The sequence below is a fragment of the Panulirus ornatus genome, chromosome 52 (assembly GCF_036320965.1).
Source record: "Panulirus ornatus isolate Po-2019 chromosome 52, ASM3632096v1, whole genome shotgun sequence".
NCBI classification, from domain to species: domain Eukaryota; kingdom Metazoa; phylum Arthropoda; class Malacostraca; order Decapoda; family Palinuridae; genus Panulirus; species Panulirus ornatus.
In genome coordinates, this window is record NC_092275.1 from 15226314 (window position 1) to 15249275 (window position 22962).

Sequence of the window (22962 nt, forward strand, 5' to 3'; positions counted from 1 at the left end):
GTTCATCCGTGCTTTGTTCAGTTCACTCATTCATCGTTGTAATTTTTAAAAGTGCTCATAGTTGAATTTGTAAGTTAATGGTAGGCTTTGTTATCTTTTACAACTCATTAACTTAGGGTAGTAGTATTGTTCCTTATTTAATAGCAATGCACCAAAATGAATACAGAGGATCTCTGCTATAAGTCATTTCACCATATGTCATTTTGCATATGTGTCATCAGTTTATTAAAGAAACTAGATTGTCAAGTAGTTTCAGTGTCATTTTCCAGTGGAATTAGAGTGGATTGACATAACGTAAACCTCCACTCTTACTGGACATTGTGGGGAGGGAAGATGGTTTCTTGAGTGTCCCATAACATCACCCAACATCTCTACCCATGACCTCTTCCCTTCCAGTTTGTAAGCATCATGGTGGATGTACATTGCGATTGTGCTGTGCTCTTATATACTATATTATGTTATATACTTTAATTCTTCAACCTCAAGCAGAAAATCTAGTGCTGGTGGAAAGTTATCCAATGTTCTCAGGAGGCATCATAATGTTACTCTTGATGTCAAGGTTGATGTGATAAAGCACAATGAAATGGAAAATTCACAGTTCATTCCCTCCTTTTACAATTCTATAATTCCACCTCTTGACTCAATGAACATACATGGTATTACTGTAACATCAACACCACATTATGGCAGTAGCTAAGTCTGACTCCAAGAAACTGAGTGTCCTTTTTAGATGGTGAAATTCCTTTTCATCTGAACAGTTGCCCCATTTATATAAAAGATTGATTCATCCTTGTATGGAGTACTGCTCTCACATCTGGGATGGTTCTAGCTCTGCATCAATACTTGACAGAGTTAAGTCAAAAGCTGTCCTACATGTAAAATCTCCCAGTCTAACTTCCAAACTTGACCTTCTTGCCTTATGCCACAATGTTGGTCCACCCTCCCTCTTTAAAAGGTATTACCTTGGCTTATGCTCCAGAGAGCTGGCTACTTGTGTGCTCCTGCCACCAGCTAGACCATGTGATACTCGGCAAGCTGCTGCATCACATGATTGCTGTGTGGCCATTAGCAACTCAAGGGTGGGCCATTTTGAAAACTATTTCTATCCCTACATCTTGAAGCTTTGGAACTGTACACCATCTCATATCTTTTCCAATAACTGTAACTTGGCAGATTTTCAAAGACATGTTTTTCACTTTCTCCAAAATTTGGAAAACTTTCCTTTTTCTCCTTTTCATAATCTTTATATTTCAGTTAAGGCCTGGCCTTGTTGTGGCCTTTTTTCCCTGACTGGAGCTTCCAGCATAAAAGAAAGAAAAATGTCGTGGTGTTATAGGTCTTGCATTACTTTTACCTACAGTTTTTTCTAAATGATTGATCTGAGATAGTACACGAGTTCAACAGTAAATCGTTTACCAACATCATTACAAAGTGAGTTTGTTACCTCATATTGTAATGATGATATTAGTATGAGATTTACTATCTGGCATATATAATGTAATGATATTGGATGAGATTTTTTTTTTTTTTTTTTTTTTTTTATACTTTGTCGCTGTCTCCCGCGTTTGCGAGGTAGCGCAAGGAAACAGACGAAAGAAATGGCCCAACCCCCCCCATACACATGTATATACATACGTCCACACACGCAAATATACATACCTACACAGCTTTCCATGGTTTACCCCAGACGCTTCACATGCCTTGATTCAATCCACTGACAGCACGTCAACCCCGGTATACCACATCGCTCCAATTCACTCTATTCCTTGCCCTCCTTTCACCCTCCTGCATGTTCAGGCCCCGATCACACAAAATCTTTTTCACTCCATCTTTCCACCTCCAATTTGGTCTCCCTCTTCTCCTTGTTCCCTCCACCTCCGACACATATATCCTCTTGGTCAATCTTTCCTCACTCATCCTCTCCATGTGCCCAAACCACTTCAAAACACCCTCTTCTGCTCTCTCAACCACGCTCTTTTTATTTCCACACATCTCTCTTACCCTTACGTTACTCACTCGATCAAACCACCTCACACCACACATTGTCCTCAAACATCTCATTTCCAGCACATCCATCCTCCTGCGCACAACTCTATCCATAGCCCACGCCTCGCAACCATACAACATTGTTGGAACCACTATTCCTTCAAACATACCCATTTTTGCTTTCCGAGATAATGTTCTCGACTTCCACACATTCTTCAAGGCCCCCAGAATTTTCGCCCCCTCCCCCACCCTATGATCCACTTCCGCTTCCATGGTTCCATCCGCTGCCAGATCCACTACCAGATATCTAAAACACTTCACTTCCCCCAGTTTTTCTCCATTCAAACTCACCTCCCAATTGACTTGACCCTCAACCCTACTGTACCGAATAACCTTGCTCTTATTCACATTTACTCTTAACTTTCTTCATCCACACACTTTACCAAACTCAGTCACCAGCTTCTGCAGTTTCTCACATGAATCAGCCACCAGCGCTGTATCATCAGCGAACAGCAACTGACTCACTTCCCAAGCTCTCTCATCCCCAACAGACTTCATACTTGCCCCTCTTTCCAAAACTCTTGCATTTACCTCCCTAACAACCCCATCCATAAACAAATTAAACAACCATGGAGACATCACACACCCCTGCCGCAAACCTACATTCACTGAGAACCAATCACTTTTCTCTCTTCCTACATGTACACATGCCTTACATCCTCGATAAAAACTTTTCACTGCTTCTAACAACTTTCCTCCCACACCATATATTCTTAATACCTTCCACAGAGCATCTCTATCAACTCTATCATATGCCTTCTCCAGATCCATAAATGCTACATACAAATCCATTTGCTTTTCTAAGTATTTCTCACATACATTCTTCAAAGCAAACACCTGATCCACACATCCTCTACCACTTCTGAAACCACACTGCTCTTCCCCAATCTGATGCTCTGTACATGCCTTCACCCTCTCAATCAATATGCTCCCATATAATTTACCAGGAATACTCAACAAACTTATACCTCTGTAATTTGAGCACTCACTCTTATCCCCTTTGCCTTTGTACAATGGCACTATGCACGCATTCCGCCAATCCTCAGGCACCTCACCATGAGTCATACATACATTAAATAACCTTACCAACCAGTCAACAATACAGTCACCCCCTTTTTTAATAAATTCCACTGCAATACCATCCAAACCTGCTGCCTTGCCGGCTTTCATCTTCCGCAAAGCTTTCACTACCTCTTCTCTGTTTACCAAATCATTTTCCCTAACCCTCTCACTTTGCACACCACCTCGACCAAAACACCCTATATCTGCCACTCTATCATCAAACACATTCAACAAACCTTCAAAATACTCACTCCATCTCCTTCTCACATCACCACTACTTGTTATCACCTCCCCATTTGTGCCCTTCACTGAAGTTCCCATTTGCTCCCTTGTCTTACGCACTTTATTTACCTCCTTCCAGAACATCTTTTTATTCTCCCTAAAACTTAATGATACTCTCTCACCCCAACTCTCATTTGCCCTTTTTTTCACCTCTTGCACCTTTCTCTTGACCTCCTGTCTCTTTCTTTTATACGTCTCCCACTCAATTGCATTTTTTCCCTGCAAAAATCGTCCAAATGCCTCTCTCTTCTCTTTCACTAATACTCTTACTTCTTCATCCCACCACTCACTACCCTTTCTAATCAACCCACCTCCCACTCTTCTCATGCCACAAGCATCTTTTGCACAATCCATCACTGATTCCCTAAATACATCCCATTCCTCCCCCACTCCCCTTGCTTCCATTGTTCTCAACTTTTTCCATTCTGTACTCAGTCTCTCCTGGTACTTCCTCACACAGGTCTCCTTCTCAAGCTCACTTACTCTCACCACCCTCTTCACCCCAACATTCACTCTTCTTTTCTGAAAACCCATACAAATCTTCACCTTAGCCTCCACAAGATAATGATCAGACATCCCTCCAGTTGCACCTCTCAGCACATTAACATCCAAAAGTCTCTCTTTCGCACGCCTGTCAATTAACACGTAATCCAATAACGCTCTCTGGCCATCTCTCCTACTTACATAAGTATACTTATGTATATCTCGCTTTTTAAACCAGGTATTCCCAATCATCAGTCCTTTTTCAGCACATAAATCTACAAGCTCTTCACCATTTCCATTTACAACACTGAACACCCCATGTATACCAGTTATTCCCTCAACTGCCACATTACTCACCTTTGCATTCAAATCACCCATCACTATAACCCGGTCTCGTGCATCAAAACCACTAACACACTCATTCAGCTGCTCCCAAAACACTTGCCTCTCTTGATCTTTCTTCTCATGCCCAGGTGCATATGCACCAATAATCACCCACCTCTCTCCATCAACTTTCAGTTTTACCCATATTAATCAAGAATTTACTTTCTTACACTCTATCACATACTCCCACAACTCCTGTTTCAGGAGTATTGCTACTCCTTCCCTTGCTCTTGTCTTCTCACTAACCCCTGACTTTACTCCCCAGACATTCCCAAACCACTCTTCCCCTTTACCCTTGAGCTTCGTTTCACTCAGAGCCAAAACATCCAGGTTCCTTTCCTCAAACATACTACCTATCTCTCCTTTTTTCACATCTTGGTTACATCCACACACATTTAGGCACCCCACTCTGAGCCTTCGAGGAGGATGAGCACTCCCCGCGTGACTCCTTCTTCTGTTTCCCATTTTAGAAAGTTTTTTTTAGATTTATTATGTTATAAATAATATAATGGAGTCTGCATTCCTTTCTATTGGAAGTAGGGTGGCCTTAGGCTTTAGGAGCCTTTAGAATGGGGTCCTGGGTTACACCAGGACCCTTTCATAGAAATTGGTCCTTGGGTAATTATAATATAATAAAGGTAGTTCGTTGCAGGTTTATACTTATCACAAACATTAATGCACTGGTCCCTGTTTGTGCTTTGGTCACCTCAGGGGTACTGGAAGGACTCACCTCCTCATATTCCAATGTTTTGAAAGAGCCAGAATAAACTATAAAGGAATTAGAAATTAAAATGAACAAAATTAAGCAAATTTAGTAATTATTACAAGTGAGTCACAGATGATCATAAATTAGTAGACTGCACATCTTTTAAAAACTAAAAGTATATGAATATAGACTTCATAACAAGGAACTATGTGATAGAATGAAAATCATAATGGCAGAAAAACTAGTAAGTTAAACTTTAACAGTACCTTTTAGAATATATTTGGATAATTTATTCTTTCTGCTGGGTAAATGTCTCAGGAATTTAAGACAGATTATTTTTAGATGCAGGAAGTGAAGTAATCAAAGGCTGTGAGGCCAATACATGCCATCTTGGCCAGTTAGGTGAGGCAGTTCAAACTGGTTGCATGTAAGACATTTACCCATGTTATGCTGTGTGTGGGGAAGATGCAACTCACACTGCATGACCATGTGAGTGTAAATTTTAGCATAGTATAAACAAAAAGTTTTTTTTTCTTTTTTTTTTTTGCTTTGTCGCTGTCTCCCGCGTTTGCGAGGTAGCGCAAGGAAACAGACGAAAGAAAAAGTTAGGTGGTATAGAGTAAATTGCATATATACAAATGTGGTTCTAATGGATTCAGTATAAATGATGGTTGTATGTTTGTTTATTTGTCTGTATGGACTTAATACTTATTCTTATGATGAATTGGTGATGGATTGCGCAAAAGATGCTTGTGGCATGAGAAGAGTGGGAGGTGGGTTGATTAGAAAGGGTAGTGAGTGGTGGGCTGAAGAAGTAAGAGTATTAGTGAAAGAGAAGAGAGAGGCATTTTGGACGATTTTTGCAGGGAAAAATTGAAATTGAGTGGGAGACATATAAAAGAAAGAGACAGGAGGTCAAGAGAAAGGTGCAAGAGGTGAAAAAAAGGGCAAATGAGAGTTGGGGTGAAAGAGTATCATTAAATTTTAGGGAGAATAAAAAGATGTTCTGGAAGGAGGTAAATAAAGTGCGTAAGACAAGGGAGCAAATGGGAACTTCAGTGAAGGGCGCAAATGGGGAGGTGATAACAAGTAGTGGTGATGTGAGAAGGAGATGGAGTGAGTATTTTGAAGGTTTGTTGAATGTGTTTGATGATAGAGTGGCAGATATAGGGTGTTTTGGTCGAGGTGGTGTGCAAAGTGCGAGGGTTAGGGAAAATGATTTGGTAAACAGAGAAGAGGTAGTAAAAGCTTTGCGGAAGATGAAAGCCGGCAAGGCAGCAGGTTTGGATGGTATTGCAGTGGAATTTATTAAAAAAGGGGGTGACTGTATAGTTGACTGGTTGGTAAGGTTATTTAATGTATGTATGACTCATGGTGAGGTGCCTGAGGATTGGCAGAATGCTTGCATAGTGCCATTGTACAAAGGCAAAGGGGTTAAGAGTGAGTGCTCAAATTACAGAGGTATAAGTTTGTTGAGTATTCCTGGCAAATTATATGGGAGGGTATTGATTGAGAGGGTGAAGGCATGTACAGAGCATCAGATTGGGGAAGAGCAGTGTGGTTTCAGAAGTGGTAGAGGATGTGTGGATCAGGTGTTTGCTTTGAAGAATGTATGTGAGAAATACTTAGAAAAGCAAATGGATTTGTATGTAGCATTTATGGATCTGGAGAAGGCATATGATAGAGTTGATAGAGATGCTCTGTGGAAGGTATTAAGAATATATGGTGTGGGAGGCAAGTTGTTAGAAGCAGTGAAAAATTTTTATCGAGGATGTAAGGCATGTGTACGTGTAGGAAGAGAGGAAAGTGATTGGTTCTCAGTGAATGTAGGTTTTTCGGCATTGGTGTGTGATGTCTCCATGGTTGTTTAATTTGTTTATGGATGGGGTTGTTAGGGAGGTGAATGCAAGAGTTTTGGAAAGAGGGGCAAGTATGAAGTCTGTTGGGGATGAGAGAACTTGGGAAGTGAGTCAGTTGTTGTTCGCTGATGATACAGCGCTGGTGGCTGATTCATGTGAGAAACTGCAGAAGCTGGTGACTGAGTTTGGTAACATGTGTGAAAGAAGAAAGTTAAGAGTAAATGTGAATAAGAGCAAGGTTATTAGGTACAGTAGGGTTGAGGGTCAAGTCAATTGGGAGGTGAGTTTGAATGGAGAAAAACTGGAGGAAGTGAAGTGTTTTAGATATCTGGGAGTGGATCTGGCAGCGGATGGAAACATGGAAGCGGAAGTGGATCATAGGGTGGGGGAGGGGGCGAAAATTCTGGGGGCCTTGAAGAATGTGTGGAAGTCAAGAACATTATCTCGGAAAGCAAAAATGGGTATGTTTGAAGGAATAGTGGTTCCAGCAATGTTGTATGGTTGCGAGGCGTGGACTATGGATAGAGTTGTGCGCAGGAGGATGGATGTGCTGGAAATGAGATGTTTGAGGACAATGTGTGGTGTGAGGTGGTTTGATCGAGTAAGTAACTTAAGGGTAAGAGAGATGTGTGGAAATAAAAAGAGCGTGGTTGAGAGAGCAGAAGAGGGTGTTTTGAAATGGTTTGGTCACATGGAGAGAATGAGTGAGGAAAGATTGACCAAGAGGATATATGTGTCGGAGGTGGAGGGAACGAGGAGAAGAGGGAGACCAAATTGGAGGTGGAAAGATGGAGTGAAAAAGATTTTGTGTGATCGGGGCCTGAACATGCAGGAGGGTGAAAGGAGGGCAAGGAATAGAGTGAATTGGAGCGATGTGGTATACCGGGGTTGACGTGCTGTCAGTGGATTGAATCAAGGCATGTGAAGCGTCTGGGGTAAACCATGGAAAGCTGTGTAGGTATGTATATTTGCGTGTGTGGACGTATGTATATACATGTGTATGGATGTGGGTTGGGCCATTTCTTTCGTCTGTTTCCTTGCGCTACCTCGCAAACACGGGAGACAGCGACAAAGCAAAAAAAAAAAAAAAAAAAAAATGAATATTGTTCAAATAGTTTAGATAAAACATGTACTGTTTTGACAAGATTCATACAAAGGAAATGGAACCAATACTTGTGTGAAATGAATATATAAAACATAGTTTGGTAGTTATCTCTTGCCTCATCAGCTTCAGTGCTGAAGTCATTTGCCTCTTTGGCATTCTTAAAAAAGGACAGGAGATAGTTATATCTGTTAGACCAGTTTCTGCTACCCATAATGTGTAGTAGTACCACATGCCCATTTTTTGTTTTGTTTTATTTCTGAAAACAAAACAAAACTTTTTTTCATTTTTCAGAATATGATCAAATTGAATATTGCAAACATAGAATTGTAAAAATCTACAGCCGAGAATTTTGTCGGTCTTACCAGCAAATTCATGTGCTTGATATGTTTTTTGAATTTGTTGCTGCCTTGTGAGAAAAGGGGATTGCAATCAAGTGTTTGGGAAAGGATGAGAATGTATGTGTTTTGTTTTCCATTATGCATTTGTGCTATTCCTGTGGAGCGGGATGGCATTGGGAGTGGATGAAGGCAAGCAAGTATAAATATGTACATGTGTATATATGTATGTGTATGTATAGGAATGCTTGTATATACAGATGTTCCTCGACTTATGATGGGGTCATTTCCCGAGAAACCCATCATAAGTTGAAAATATGGTAATTCAAAAATACATTTAATGTAGTACATCTAACTTACCAAACATCATAGCTTATCCTAGCGTACTTTAAACATTCTCAGAACACTTACATTAGCCTCCAGTTGTACAAAATCATCTAATACAAAGCCTATTTTATGTCATAGGTCATCTGTATAGGTATATGTACGAGTATTATGTGCAAGAGGTGAAAAAGAGGGCAAATGAGAGTTAGGGTGAGAGACTATCATTAGATTTTAGGGAGGATAAAAAGATGTTTTGTAAGGAGGTAAATAAAGTGCATAAGACAAGAGAATCAATGGGAACTTCAGTGAAGGGGGCTAATGGGGAGGTGATAACAAGTAGTGGTGATGTGAGAAGGAGATAAAGTGAGTATTTTGAAGGTTTGTTGAATGTGTTTGATGATAGAGTGGCAGATATAGGGCATTTTGGTCGAGGTGTTATGCAAAGTGAGAGGGTTAGGGAGAATGATTTGGTAAAGAGAAGAGGTAGTAAAAGCTTTGTGGAAGATGAAAGCCGGCAAGGCATCGGGTTTGGATGGTATTGGAGTGGAATTTATTAATACAGGGGGTGACTGTATAGTTGACTGGTTGGTAAGTTTATTTAATGTATGTATGACTCATGGTGAGGTGCCTGAGGATTGGAGGCATTGTTGCATAGTGCCATTGTACAAAGGCAAAGGGGATAAAAGTGAGTGCTCAAATTACAGAGGTATAAGTTTGTTGAGTATTCCTGGGAAATTATATGAGAGGGTATTGATTGAGAGGGTGAAGGCATTTGCAGAGCATTAGATTGGGGAAGAGCAGTGTGGATTCAGAAGTGGTAGAGGATGTGTGGATCAGGTGTTTGCTTTGAAGAATGTATGTGAGAAATACTTAGAAAAGCAAATGGATTTGTATGTAGCATTTATGGATCTGGAGAAGGCATATGATAGAGTTGCTAGAGATGGTCTGTGGAAGGTATTAAGAATATACGGTGTGGGGGCAAGCTGATAGAAGCAGTGAAAAATTTTTATCGAGGATGTAAGGCATGTGTACATGTAGGAAGAGAGAAAAGTGATTGGTTCTCTGTGAATGTTGGTTTGTGGCAGGGGTGTGTGATGTCTCCATGGTTGTTTAACTTGTTTATGGATGGGGTTGTTAGGGAGGTGAATGCAAGAGTTTTGGAAAGAGGGGCAAGTATGCAGTCTGTTGTGGATGAGAGAGCTTGGGAAGTGAGTCTGTTGTTGTTCGCTGATGATACAGCACTGGTGGCTGATTTGTGTGAGAAACTGCAGAAGCTGGTGACTGAGTTTGGTAACGTGTGTGAAAGAAGAAAGTTGAGAGTAAATGTGAATAAGAGCAAGGTTATTAGGTACAGTAGGATTGAGGGACAATTCAATTGGGAGGTAAGTTTGAATGGAGAAAAGCTGGAGGAAGTGAAGTGTTTTAGATATCTGGGAGTGGATTTGGCAGTGGATGAAACCATGGAAGCAGAGTGAATCATAGGGTGGGGAGGGGGCGAAAGTTCTGGGAGCGTTGAAGAATGTGTGGAAGTCGAGAACATTATCTCGGAAAGCAAAAATGGGTATGTTTGAAGGAATAGTGGTTCCAACAATGTTATATGGTTGCGAGGCGTGGGCTATAGATAGAGTTGTCTGGAGGAGGGTGGATGTGCTGGAAATGAGATGATTGAGGACAGTATGTGGTGTGAGGTGGTTTGATCGAGTAAGTAATAATAGGGTAAGGGAGATGTGTGGTAATAAAAAGAGTGTGGTTGAGAGAGCAGAAGAGGGTGTTTTGAAATGGTTTGGTCACATGGAGAGAATGAGTGAGGAAAGATTGACAAAGAGGATATATGTGTCAGAGGTGGAGGGAATGAGGAGAAGTGGGAGACCAAATTGGAGGTGGAAAGATGGAGTGAAAAAGATTTTGAATGATCGGGGCCTGAACATGCAGGAGGGTGAAAGGCGTGCAAGGAATAGAGTGAATTGGGACAATATAGTATACTGGGGTCGACGTGCTGTCATTGGATTGAACCAGGGTGTGTGAAGCGTCTGGGGTAAACCATGGAAAGTTCTGTGGGGCCTGGATGTGGAAAGGGAGCTGTGGTTTCGGTGCATTATACATGACAGCTAGAGACTGAGTGTGAACGAATGTGGCCTTTGTTGTCTTTTCTTAGCACTACCTCGCGCACATGTGGGGGGAGGGGGTTGATATTTCATGTGTGGCGGGGTGGCGATGGGAATGAATAAAGGCAGACAGTATGAATTATGTACATGTGTATATATGTATATGCCTGTGTGTGTATATATATGTATTCGTTGAGATGTATAGATATGTATATTTGCGTGTGTGGATATTTATTTATTTTATTTATTTTGCTTTGTCGCTGTCTCCCGCGTTAGTGAGGTAGCGCAAGGAAACAGACGAAAGAATGGCCCAACCCACCCACATACACATGTATATACATACACGTCCACACACGCATATATACATACCTATACATCTCGATGTATACATTGTGTGGATGTGTATGTATATACATGTGTATGTGGATGGGTTGGGCCATTCTTTCGTCTGTTTCCTTGCGCTACCTCACTAACACGGGAGACAGCGACAAAGCAAAATATGATAATAAATATATGTATATATATGTATACGTTGAGATGTATAGGTATGTATATGTGCGTGTGTTGACGTGTATGTATGTACATGTGTATGTGGATAGGTTGGGCCATTCTTTCTTCTGTTTCGTTGCGCTACTTCGCTAATGTGGGAGACAGCGCCCACACACGCATGTATACATACCTATACATTTCAACGTATACGTACATATACATACACAGACATATACATGTATACACATGTATATATTCATACTTGCTGCCTTCATCCATTCCCGTCACCACCTTGCCACTCATGAAATGGCACCCCCCTCACGTGCGTGAGGTAGTGCTAGAGAAGACAACAAAGGCTACATTCGTTCACACTGAGTCTCTAGCTGTCATGTGTAATGCACCAAAACCACAGCTCCCTTTCCACATCTAGGCCCCACAAAACTTTCCATGGTTTACCCCAGATGCTTCACATGCCCTGGTTCAATCCATTGAAAGCACGTCTACCCTGGTATACCATATTGTTCCCATTCACTCTTTTCCTTGCATGCCTTTCACCCTCCTGAATGCTCAGGCCCCGTTTGCTCAAAATCTTCTTCATCCTTCCACCTCCAGTTTGGTCTCCCGCTTCTCGTTCCCTCCACCTCTGACGTATATATCCTTTTGTCAATCTTTCCTCACTCGTTCTCTCCATGTGACCAAACCATTTCAAAACACCCTCTTCTGCTCTCTCAACCACACTCTTTTTAATACCTCACATCTCTCTCACACTTTCATTACTTACTCGATCAAACCACCTCACACCACATATTTTCCTCAGACATCTCATTTCCAACACATCCACGCTCCTCCGCACAACCCTATCTATAGCCCATGCCTCGCAACCATATAACATTGTTGGAACCACTGTTCCTTCAAACGTACCCATTTTTGCTCTCTGAGATAATGTTCTCGCCTTCCACACGTTCTTCAACACTCCCAGAACTTTTGCCCCCTCTCTCACCCTGTGACTCACTTCCGCTTCCATGGTTCCATGTGCTGCTAAATCCACTCCCAGATATCTAAAACAATTCACTTCCTCCTGTTTTTCTCCATTCAAACTTACCTCCCAATTGACTTGTCCCTCAACCCTACTGAACCTAATAACCTTGCTCTTATTCACGTTTACTCTCAGCTTTCGTCTTTCACACATTTTACCAAACTCAGCCACCAGAGCTGTATCATCAGCGAAGAACAATTGACTCACTTTCCATGCTCTCTCATCCATAACAGACTGCATACTTGCCCCTCTCTCCAAAACTCTTGCATTCACCACAATAAGTTCCCAAGTGCACTTTCGTGAAATAATTACATCGTTAGGGGAGATACAAGAAAGAAATATAAGTCAGTTGATATACAACAAAGAGACGTAGCTAGGATGCCATTTGGTAAATTTAGTGCTCTCTTCCATATCTTTCCTTCCTTATCACCAAACTTACCCAAATAGCTCTCAAATACTTAATTCTGTCTTGGACAGTCACTTGTTTACCAAATGCATCCTAACTACATCTCTTTGTTGAATATCAAGTGAATTATGTTTCTTTCTTGTATCTTCCTTGATGATGTGATTATTACACGAAAGTACACTTGGAAACTTATCGTGTTTCATTTGACCAGTGGACTCAAAGAAATATTCTTGATCACACACAAAATTGTGATCCTTTCCAATGTGTATATATGTATGTCTCTGTATGTGTATGTATATGTTGATATGCATGTGTATGTATATGTATGAGTCTGGGCATTTATGTATACGTAAGTGTATATGAGTGGATGTTTCATTCTTCATCTGTTTCCTGGCACCACCTCGCAGATGCAGGAAACAGCTATCAAGTATGATGATAATATAAAGTAATATATATATTGTACCTTTACAGAGATCCCTTGGTTATTGCACTGGATAAAGTTGTTGGGTTCATCCTAAATGTGCCATCAGAGTACCGCCTTGGACCTGTGCAACTTCCTTTACGGCGCAAACATTGGATTGCTATCCGTAACATCAGAGGCATATACTACAACTTAGATTCAAAGTTAGAAACACCAGAAATAATTGGTAAGGTGAGTTTTAATGCATCAAAACACTTATTAGATGGTTTTGCATTAAGACTTAGACCGTCATTTATCTATCAGTCTACTTGTATCTTCGAAGCTTGTTCCCTCAAGAACTTCCATCCAGGGAGTAGCCACAGCAAAAGAGTTTCCTCTTATCCCTATCCTTACATTCCTCCCTTGCATACACCATTCCATGCATTCTGCCTCCATTTCTCTCCCTCCAGTACTCTTCAACCATTTTTCCTCATATCACAGGTGGTCTTTATGTTGCACCATCCCCTTTAATTGTACTGTCATACACTCTCCTTATAAACTCCCTGTCTTGCATTCTTTCCACATGCCCAACCCACTCTTCTACTTCACAGTTCATTACCTTTGCATTCCCTGCCATACCAAATCTCTTGTACATGCCCCTCATTACTTTCTTCTTTGGCAGGAGGACTGTGCTGTACCCCCTTAATATTTTCCTCACTTCAGTTCTTATTCTGTAATGGAACTCTGACAAGACTCTCCTCCCCTTAGTGCTCTCTTCCTTATCTCTTTCCTTATCACCAGACTTACCCAAATAGCTCCCAAATACTTAATTTAGCCACTTCTTCAAGTCTTTCTCCTCCCATAACAGAGTTTCTTGTAATACATGATTGTGGTAAATATCGTGTAGCGAGTGTAACTTACACTCAAAAACTGAGGGAAAAGTTTAACATTGATGTTTTGAACTTAAACTTTATATAATTCTTTGAGCCTATTTATTCTCTTACACTAGATGGATTAATTTTTTGTATGACTACCTTAGATTTATGGTATGTTTTTCATTATAGGAACAAGAGTTGATAAATTACCTTCGAGAAGAATTAAAAAACAAAGATAAAGAGCTCTTCATTGTGGTGACTCAAGAAGTGGAGCAGACTCGGGGTTGGTGCATCACTAATTCCTATAACTCAAGTACAAATAATGTTGATGCAAAGGGCTCAATAACAAAGGATGATATAAAATCTATAGTCAGTGGTGAAGAAATACATACTGTGGAAGCTTTTAACCCACCTGGATTTTCTTATATAGATCAAGAACCTCCAGGGACTGACATTTGGCCTGGTGATGGTATTGTAAAGGCAGATAGTCAAGAAATGCTATAATGTAATGTATAACTTCAGGTTTTTTGGAAGTGTGTATTACCATTGTAAAAAATGTGATACGCAATCTGAATCAGGAACTGGACTGGACTAATTCTTAGTGTTTTTTAAGATTTACTACTTCACTGCCATAGAATGAATATTCTAGATTTAAACCATGTATAGTAGATTATTTATTTGATTGTACATATTTCATATATATGCATTTTACTATACGTGTGCGTATCACACACAACAGCACTTGCAAATTATTTGCATTACACATTCATACAAAGTTCTTACACAAAAAGAAAACAGAAGAAAGACAGACAGGCCTACAAACTAATGCAAAGGTTGTCATTGACAGACAAACAGATATTTGAATTTTGACACAGTTATACACGATGGGAGTGACTACATTAATACTTTAACAGAGAAGCCGATGCAAACATGAGAGACATTACTGTAGTTATGAAATATATTGCAGATGCTTTTACGTTAAAAGATAAAACTTATTTAGGTATTGTCAACTTAAGAAACAGATGACATAAATGGTGTAATTATAATATACTTAGCCAGGGCTTTCAAGCTGGTACACTTTAACAGTCCCTGTCCCACTTCCACCTGTTGTATCAACAGTTGAGTGTGTATAAGACTGTGATTGTGTTTCTTCTAACCGGGCATTAATTTTTCACACAAATGTACAAGTAATGAGCCTCAAGAGTGTGTGTATGAAGACAGTGTGTGTTAACTATTTCCTAGTAGTAGAGATTTCCTTAGACAGAGAATTATTAAAATAGGGCTCTTATCTAAGATTATAGATATCATAATTCATGTATGTAAAATATTTAGGTACAGTTCATATTCACTATAATTCAACCTCAGTAATATCCTAGATCTTGTGATATCTTGGTTGGTGTGGTCTGTATTCAAGAGAAAAATATATGAGTGGTGTGGTTTAAAAAAGCTAGATATTCATCATTTGCATTTGTGCTAACCAAAGGAGTAGGGATTTGTGAATGTGTGTGCAGTTACATATTTATGATTACCTATTTATACATATGGGTAGGGAGATTTTCACATGTAGAGTGATCTCTTAATGTTTTGTTACCTTCATTCTGTTTTTAACTTTTTAATGATCTTTGCATTTACACTTATCTTGTTCCATTTACCTTCCACCACTTTATAAGCATAAAGGTATTTCTTCACATCTTTTCTAAACTGTTTCTTCCTTTGTTTTTTGTTGCCATGTAGTTGATTGACTAATATCTGTTTATGATAATTTTCAGTATCAGTTTTGTCAAATTCAGTCAAAAAATTATACCAGTACCTTATCTTGCATTGGTTTTATGCCTTGGACAGCCAGTTGCAAGTTCCTTTGTCATAAATTAAGTATTTGAACTTTTGCTAGAAAGGGGTTTATATTTCTGGGCAAAAATTTTCTCAATTTAACCCTTAAGGATGGACTGTAACTTCAAAGAGCTGAGCCCCCATGTACCACACTCTCATGGTGCAATTCAGACAGTATTTGATAAAAAATAGAATATTGAAATAGGTATAGGAAAAAGTGGTGGTGAAGGCTTGTCCTGGTATTGTAGTGATATGGAATGGAGTAAAGGTTACTGGAAAGTAGAAACAAGTGAACTAGGCTTGTTTGCATGACTCCCTGAATTATCTGATACAGCAGTAGTTTGCATATCACAGTATTGGCTTAACCCTTAATCTCCTGGGGCTGGCTCCCCTTCCTTCCCTAAAATTTTAGGAATTGTCATGTCAGATGAAAGTCTTTTTCTAAGTATGTGAAAGATGTTCACATTGCAGTAAAGAAAAAAATATGATATGCTTCTAAGAGTGCATGAAATCTTGGATTGCTTCATCAGGCACCTACCTACCTATCTATCTATCTATCTGTATCACTGATGCATTTTCCCAACTGGAACTCCCTCAAGGTGGTGGCCATGGCAATAGATCTCTCTAATTAGTGAACTCCAGCACTGCTTCTTAGCTTTTAGTGCCTCATCTTTAACAGGCCACTGGCAGAGGGCAACTCTAGTGCTATGTTTGCAGAGGCTCCAATCTATTGTTCCTATTGACTACTACTACCAAATGCTTCTGCCTAATGTCCCTACGTAGAACTAAGGCTCATTCATTTGTAAATTGTTCTTTATATTTATTTGATTATACTTTGTTGCTGTCTCCCGCGTTAGCAAGGTAGTGCAAGGAAACAGACGAAAGAATGGCCCAACCCACCCACATACACATGTACATACATAAACGCCCACACACGCCCATATACATACCTATACATTTCAACGTATACATACATATACATTATTTTTTTTTTTTGCCGCTGACTCCCGCGTTTGCGAGGTAGCGCAAGGAAACAGACGAAAGAAATGGCCCAACCCACCCCCATACACATGTATATACATACATCCACACACGCAAATATACATACCTACACAGCTTTCCATGGTTTACCCCAGACGCTTCACATGCCTTGATTCAATCCACTGACAGCACGTCAACCCCGGTATACCACATCGCTCCAATTCACTCTATTCCTTGCCCTCCTTTCACCCTCCTGCATGTTCAGGCCCCGATCACACAAAATCTTTTTCACTCCATCTTTCCACCTCCAATTTGGTCTCCCTCTTCTCCTCGTTCCCTCCACCTCCGACACATATATCCTCTTGGTCAGTCTTTCCTCACTCATTCTCTCCATGTGACCAAACCATTTCAAAACACCCTCTTCTGCTTTCTCAACCACGCTCTTTTTATTTCCACACATCTCTCTTACCCTTACGTTACTTACTCGATCAAACCACCTCACACCACACATTGTCCTCAAACATCTCATTTCCAGCACATCCATCCTCCTGCGCACAACTCTATCCATAGCCCACGCCTCGCAACCATACAACATTGTTGGAACCACTATTCCTTCAAACATACCCATTTTTGCTTTCCGAGATAATGTTCTCGACCTCCACACATTCTTCAAGGCTCCCAGAATTTTCGCCCCCTCCCCCACCCTATGATCCACTTCCGCTTCCATGGTTCCATCCGCTGCCAGATCCACTCCCAGATATCTAAAACACTTCACTTCCTCCAGTTTTTCTCCATTCAAACTCACCTCCCAATTGACTTGACCCTCAACCCTACTGTACCTAATAACCTTGCTCTTATTCACATTTACTCTTAACTTTCTTCTTTCACACACTTTACCAAACTCAGTCACCAGCTTCTGCAGTTTCTCACATGAATCAGCCACCAGCGCTGTATCATCAGCGAACAACAACTGACTCACTTCCCAAGCTCTCTCATCCCCAACAGACTTCATACTTGCCCCTCTTTCCAAAACTCTTGCATTCACCTCCCTAACAACCCCATCCATAAACAAATTAAACAACCATGGAGACATCACACACCCCTGCCGCAAACCTACATTCACTGAGAACCAATCACTTTCCTCTCTTCCTACACGTACACATGCCTTACATCCTCGATAAAAACTTTTCACTGCTTCTAACAACTTGCCTCCCACACCATATATTCTTAATACCTTCCACAGAGCATCTCTATCAACTCTATCATATGCCTTCTCCAGATCCATAAATGCTACATACATGTGTATATACATACACAGACATATACATATATACACATGTACATACTCATACCTGCTGCCTTCATCCACTCACATTGCCACCCTGCCACACATGAAATGGCACCCCCCTCCCCCCATGTGCGTGCAAAGTAGCGCTAGGAAATGACAACAAAGGCCACATTCGTTCACACTCAGTCTGTAGCCGTCATGTGTAATGCACTGAAACCACAGCTCCCTTTCCACATCCAGGCCCCACAAAACTTTCCATGGTTTATCCCAGACGCTTTACATGCCCTGATTCAATCCATTGACAGCACATTGACCCCGGTATACCACATCGTTCCAATTCACTCTATTCCTTGCACGCCTTTCACCCTCCTGTAAGTTCAGGCCTCGATCGCTTAAAATCTTTTTCACTCCATCCCTCCACCTCCAATTTGGTCTCCCACTTCTCGTTCCCTCTACCTCTGACACATATATCCTCTTTGTCAGTCTTTCCTCACTCATTCTCTCCATGTGACCAAACCATTTCAAGACACCCTCTTCTGCCCTCTCAACCACACACTTTTTTATTACCACACATCTCTTTTACCCTTTCATTACTTACTCAGTCAAACCACCTCACACCACATATTGTCCTCAAACATCTCATTTCCAACACATTCACCCTCCACACAACCCTATCAATAGCCCACACCTCGCAACCTTTAACATTGTTGGAACCACTGTTTCTTCAAATGTACCCATTTTGCTCTGTGAGATAACGTTCTCTCCTTCCACACATTCTTCAACGCTCCCAGAACCTTTGCCCCCTCCCTGCGATGCATTTCTGCTTCCATAGTTCCATCCACTGCTAAATCCACTCCCAGATATCTAGAACACTTCCTCAGTTTTTCTCCATTCAAACTTACCTCCCAATTGACTTGGTCCCTCAACCCTACTGAACCTAATAACTTTGCTCTTATTCACATTTACTCTCAGCTTTCTTCTTTCACACACTTTACCAAACTCAGTCACCAGTTTCTGCAGTTTCTCACTTGAATCAGCCACCAGTGCTGTATCATCGGCGAACAACAGCTGACTCACTCCCCAAGCCATCTCATCGATGATAGACAGCATACTTGCCCCTCTCTCCAAAAGTCTTGCATTCACCTTCCTAACAACCCTGTCCATAAACAAAGTAAACAGCCTTGGGGAGATCATGCACCCCTGCCGCAAACTGACATTCACTGGGAACCAATCACTTTCCTCTCTTCCTACTCATACACATGCCTTACATCCTCAATAAAAACTTTTCACTGCTTCTAGCAACTTATCTCCCACACCATATACTCATTAATACCTTCCACAGAGCATCTCTATCAGCTCTATCATATGCCTTCTCCAGATCCATAAATGTTACATACAAATCCATTTGTTTATCTAAGTATTTCTCACATACATTCTTTAAAGCAAACACCTGATCCACACATCCTCTACCACTTCTGAAACCACACTGCTATTCCCCAATCTGATGCTCTGTACATGCCTTGACCCTCTCAATCAATACCCTCCCATATAATTTCCTAGGAATACTCAACAAACTTATACCTCTACAATTTAAACACTCGCCTTTATCCCCTTTGCTTTTGTACAGTGGCACTATGCATGCATTCCGCCAATTCTCAGGCACTTTAACATGAACCGTACGTACATTGAATATCCTTACCAACTAGTCAACATGAACCATACATACATTGAATATCATTACCAACCAGTCAACAACACAGTCACCCCCTTTTTTGATAAATTCCACTGCAATACCATCCAAACCCGCTGCCTTGCTGGCTTTCATCTTCCGCAAAGCTTTTACTACCTCTTTTCTGTTTATCAAACCATTCTCCCTGACCCTCTCACTTCACACACCACCTCGACCAAAACACCCTATATCTGCCACTCTATCATCAAACACATTCAACAAACCTTCAAAATACTCACTTTGTATCCTTCTCACATCACCAGTGCTTGTTATTATCTCCCCATTAGCCCCACTTCACCGATGTTCCCATTTGTTCTCTTGTCTTTCGCACGTTATTTACCTCCTTCCAAAACATCTTTGTATTCTCTCTAAAATTTAATGATACTCTCTTACCCCAACTCTCATTTGTCCTCTTTTTCACCTCTTGCACCTTTTTCTTGGCTTTTTGCCTCTTTCTTTTATACATCTACCAGTCCTTTGCACTACTTCCCTGCAAGAATCATTCAAATGCCTCTTCTCTTTCACTAATATTCTTACTTCTTCATCCCACCACTCACTACCCTTTCTAATCTGCCCACCCCTCACCTTTCTCATGCCACAGGCATCTATTGCACATGCCATCACTGCTTCCCTAAATACATCCCATTCCTCCCCCAATCCCCTTACATTTTTTGCTCTCACCTTTTTCCATTCTGCACTCAATCTCTCGTAGTACTTCCTTACGCAAGTCTCCTTTCCAAGCTCACTTACTATCCCCACTCTCTTCACCACAACATTCTCTCTTCTTTTCTGAAAACATCTACAAATCTTCACCTTTGCCTCCACAAGATAGTGATCAGACATCCCTCCAGTTGCCCTTCTCAGCACATTAATATCCAAAAGTCTCTTTTTCACGCGCTTATCAATTAACACGTAATCCAATATCGCTCTCTGGCCATCTCTCCTACTTACATATGTATACTTATGTATATCTCTCTTTTTAAACCAGGTATTCCTAATGACCTGTCCTTTTTCAGCACACAAACCTACAAGCTCTTCACCATTTCCATTTACAACACTGAACACCCCATGTACACCAATTATACCCTCAGCTGCCACATTACTCACCTTTGCATTCAAATCACCCATCACTATAACCCGGTCTCTTGCATCAAAGCTGCTAACACACTCACTCAGCTACTCCCAAAACTCTTGCCTCTCTTGATCTTTCTTCTCATGCCCAGGTGCATATGCACCAATAATCACCCATATCAATCTAGAGCTTACTTTTTTACACTATCATTTACACTCTATCACATAGTCCCACAACTTCTGCTTCAGTAGTGCTACACCTCCCTTTGCTCTTGTCCTCTCACCAACCCCTGACTTTACTCCCAAGACATTCCCAAACCACTCTTCCCCTTTATCCTTGAGCTTCGTTTCACTCAGAGCCAAAACATCCAGGTTCCTTCCCTCAAACATACTGCCTATCTCCTTTTTTCTCATCTTGGTTACATCCACAAACATTTAGACACACCAATCTGAGCCTTCGAGGAGGATGAGCACTCTTTGCATGACTCCTTCTTGTTTCTCCTTTTAGAAAGTCAAGATACAAGGAGGGGAGGGTTTCTAACCTCATGCTCCCCTCCCCTTAGTCGCCTTCTACGACATGCATGGAATGCGTGGGAAGTATTCTTTCAACCCTATCCCCAGGGATAAAATTGTTCTTATATAGTTTACATTTTCATTTATGTCTCTATATATCAGTCAGCTTTATCTATATCTCTCACATCCATGCCCTCTGGGAATTCCCACCAAGGCAATAACCATGGCAAAAGTCTCCACTTTTTCTGTCTCTACATAACCCCTCTCACATACATCACTTGTACAACCCCCCCCCCCTTTTTTTCCCACAAGAACCACTTGTTTTCCTTTTTTTTACTTACACACATGCCTTACACTCTTGATAAAAGCTCCTCACTGCCTCTAGTAGCTTTCATCCCACACCATCTTTTCATAACAAAGCATTTTTGTCAGCCCTATCATGCACTTTACCCAGATCCATAAGTGCCACATACAAATCCTTCTCTTTAATTCAGTATTTCTCACAAATTTTCCAAGGGATCTTCTGATTTGCATATCCTTTACTTCTCCTAAGACCACATTGTTCCTTTCAAACATGCTCTGTGCTCTACCAGACTTATAACTCTGTAATTTCAAGATTTACATTTGTCTCCATTGCCTTTATGCAATGGCACTATACTGGCATTCTGCCAGTCTTTAGGCACATCACCATGAGCTATACATACATAAAAAACCTAACTGAGCAATCAACACATTCACCCCTTTCTTAGAATAACTGCAAGTTCAGTCTTATCATCTCCAGCCACTTTGCTGCACTTTTCCTTACACAAGGCTTTCACCATTTCTTGCATTTTCACCAAATCTCTTGCCATGACTCGTAATTTGCATCCAAAACACCCAACATCTGCCACCTCATAATGAACACCTTCAGCAATCCTTCATTATATTCATCCCATCTTCTCTTTTCCTCATCACTTCCTTTTACCTATTCCCCTTCCTCCCCTTCCACTGATGCTCCAATTTGTTCTCTTTTTCTCCTCTCACCTCCTTTCAAAACATCTGAAGTTTTCTGATACTCTCCCCGATTCACATATACCGTCTTTTGGATTTTAAGAAGCATCACTGAAGTTCACCAGTTATGGAGATTTGCCTTGGCCATCTCCTCAAGGGAGTTCCTAAAGGGAACAGGCATCAGAGATATGAAATAGAATCGAATAGCACTTTCTCGACCTGTTGCCACTTTCTCTTGCACATGACTCAATATTCTCACCCCTTCTCAGCAAGTAATTCATGTATACCTTTCTTTTCTTTTTCACTGGCATCATAACTTTCTCATCCCACCACTCGCTACCTTTTCTCACATGCTCACTATCCACCTTCTGCATGCCATACACTTCAGTTGCATATGTAAGCCTAACTTCCCTAAATACTTCCATTCCTTGTCCACTTCCTTCAATTCTTTTTACTCTTACCTTTTTGCCATTCATCAATTAGTCTCCTGGTTTCTTTTCACAGAAGCCTTTTTCTCCTTGCTCACTGACTTTCATCACCCTCTTCTTGCCCATATCGTTTCTTTTCTTCCCAAAGCTTCAACAAACTTTCATCCTCGCCTCCACCAAGTAGTGATCAGACATCACACTAGGTGCACTTTGCAGCCTATTCACATCCGAGAGT

At 40.9% G+C, this 22962-nt stretch overlaps 1 protein-coding gene across 8 annotated transcripts in view; it reads left to right on the forward strand.

Moving 5' to 3' along the window:
- Nucleotides 1–22962, forward strand: part of LOC139765114 (josephin-2-like) — a 67691-nt gene that overhangs the window by 19145 nt on the left and 25584 nt on the right. For 6 of the 8 annotated variants that reach the window (XR_011716575.1, XR_011716577.1, XR_011716576.1 and 3 more), the window contains exons 4-5: nucleotides 13094–13274; nucleotides 14087–14180. Coding sequence is in view for 4 of the 8 variants with exons in the window: in XM_071692298.1 (XP_071548399.1) it covers nucleotides 13094–13274; nucleotides 14087–14180 (275 nt within the window). In the remaining 4 variants the exon portion in view is untranslated. Of the gene's footprint in view, nucleotides 1–13093; nucleotides 13275–14086; nucleotides 17587–22962 lie in introns of those variants that run through there. The other 2 variants (XM_071692297.1, XM_071692300.1) reach the window with 2 other exon arrangements.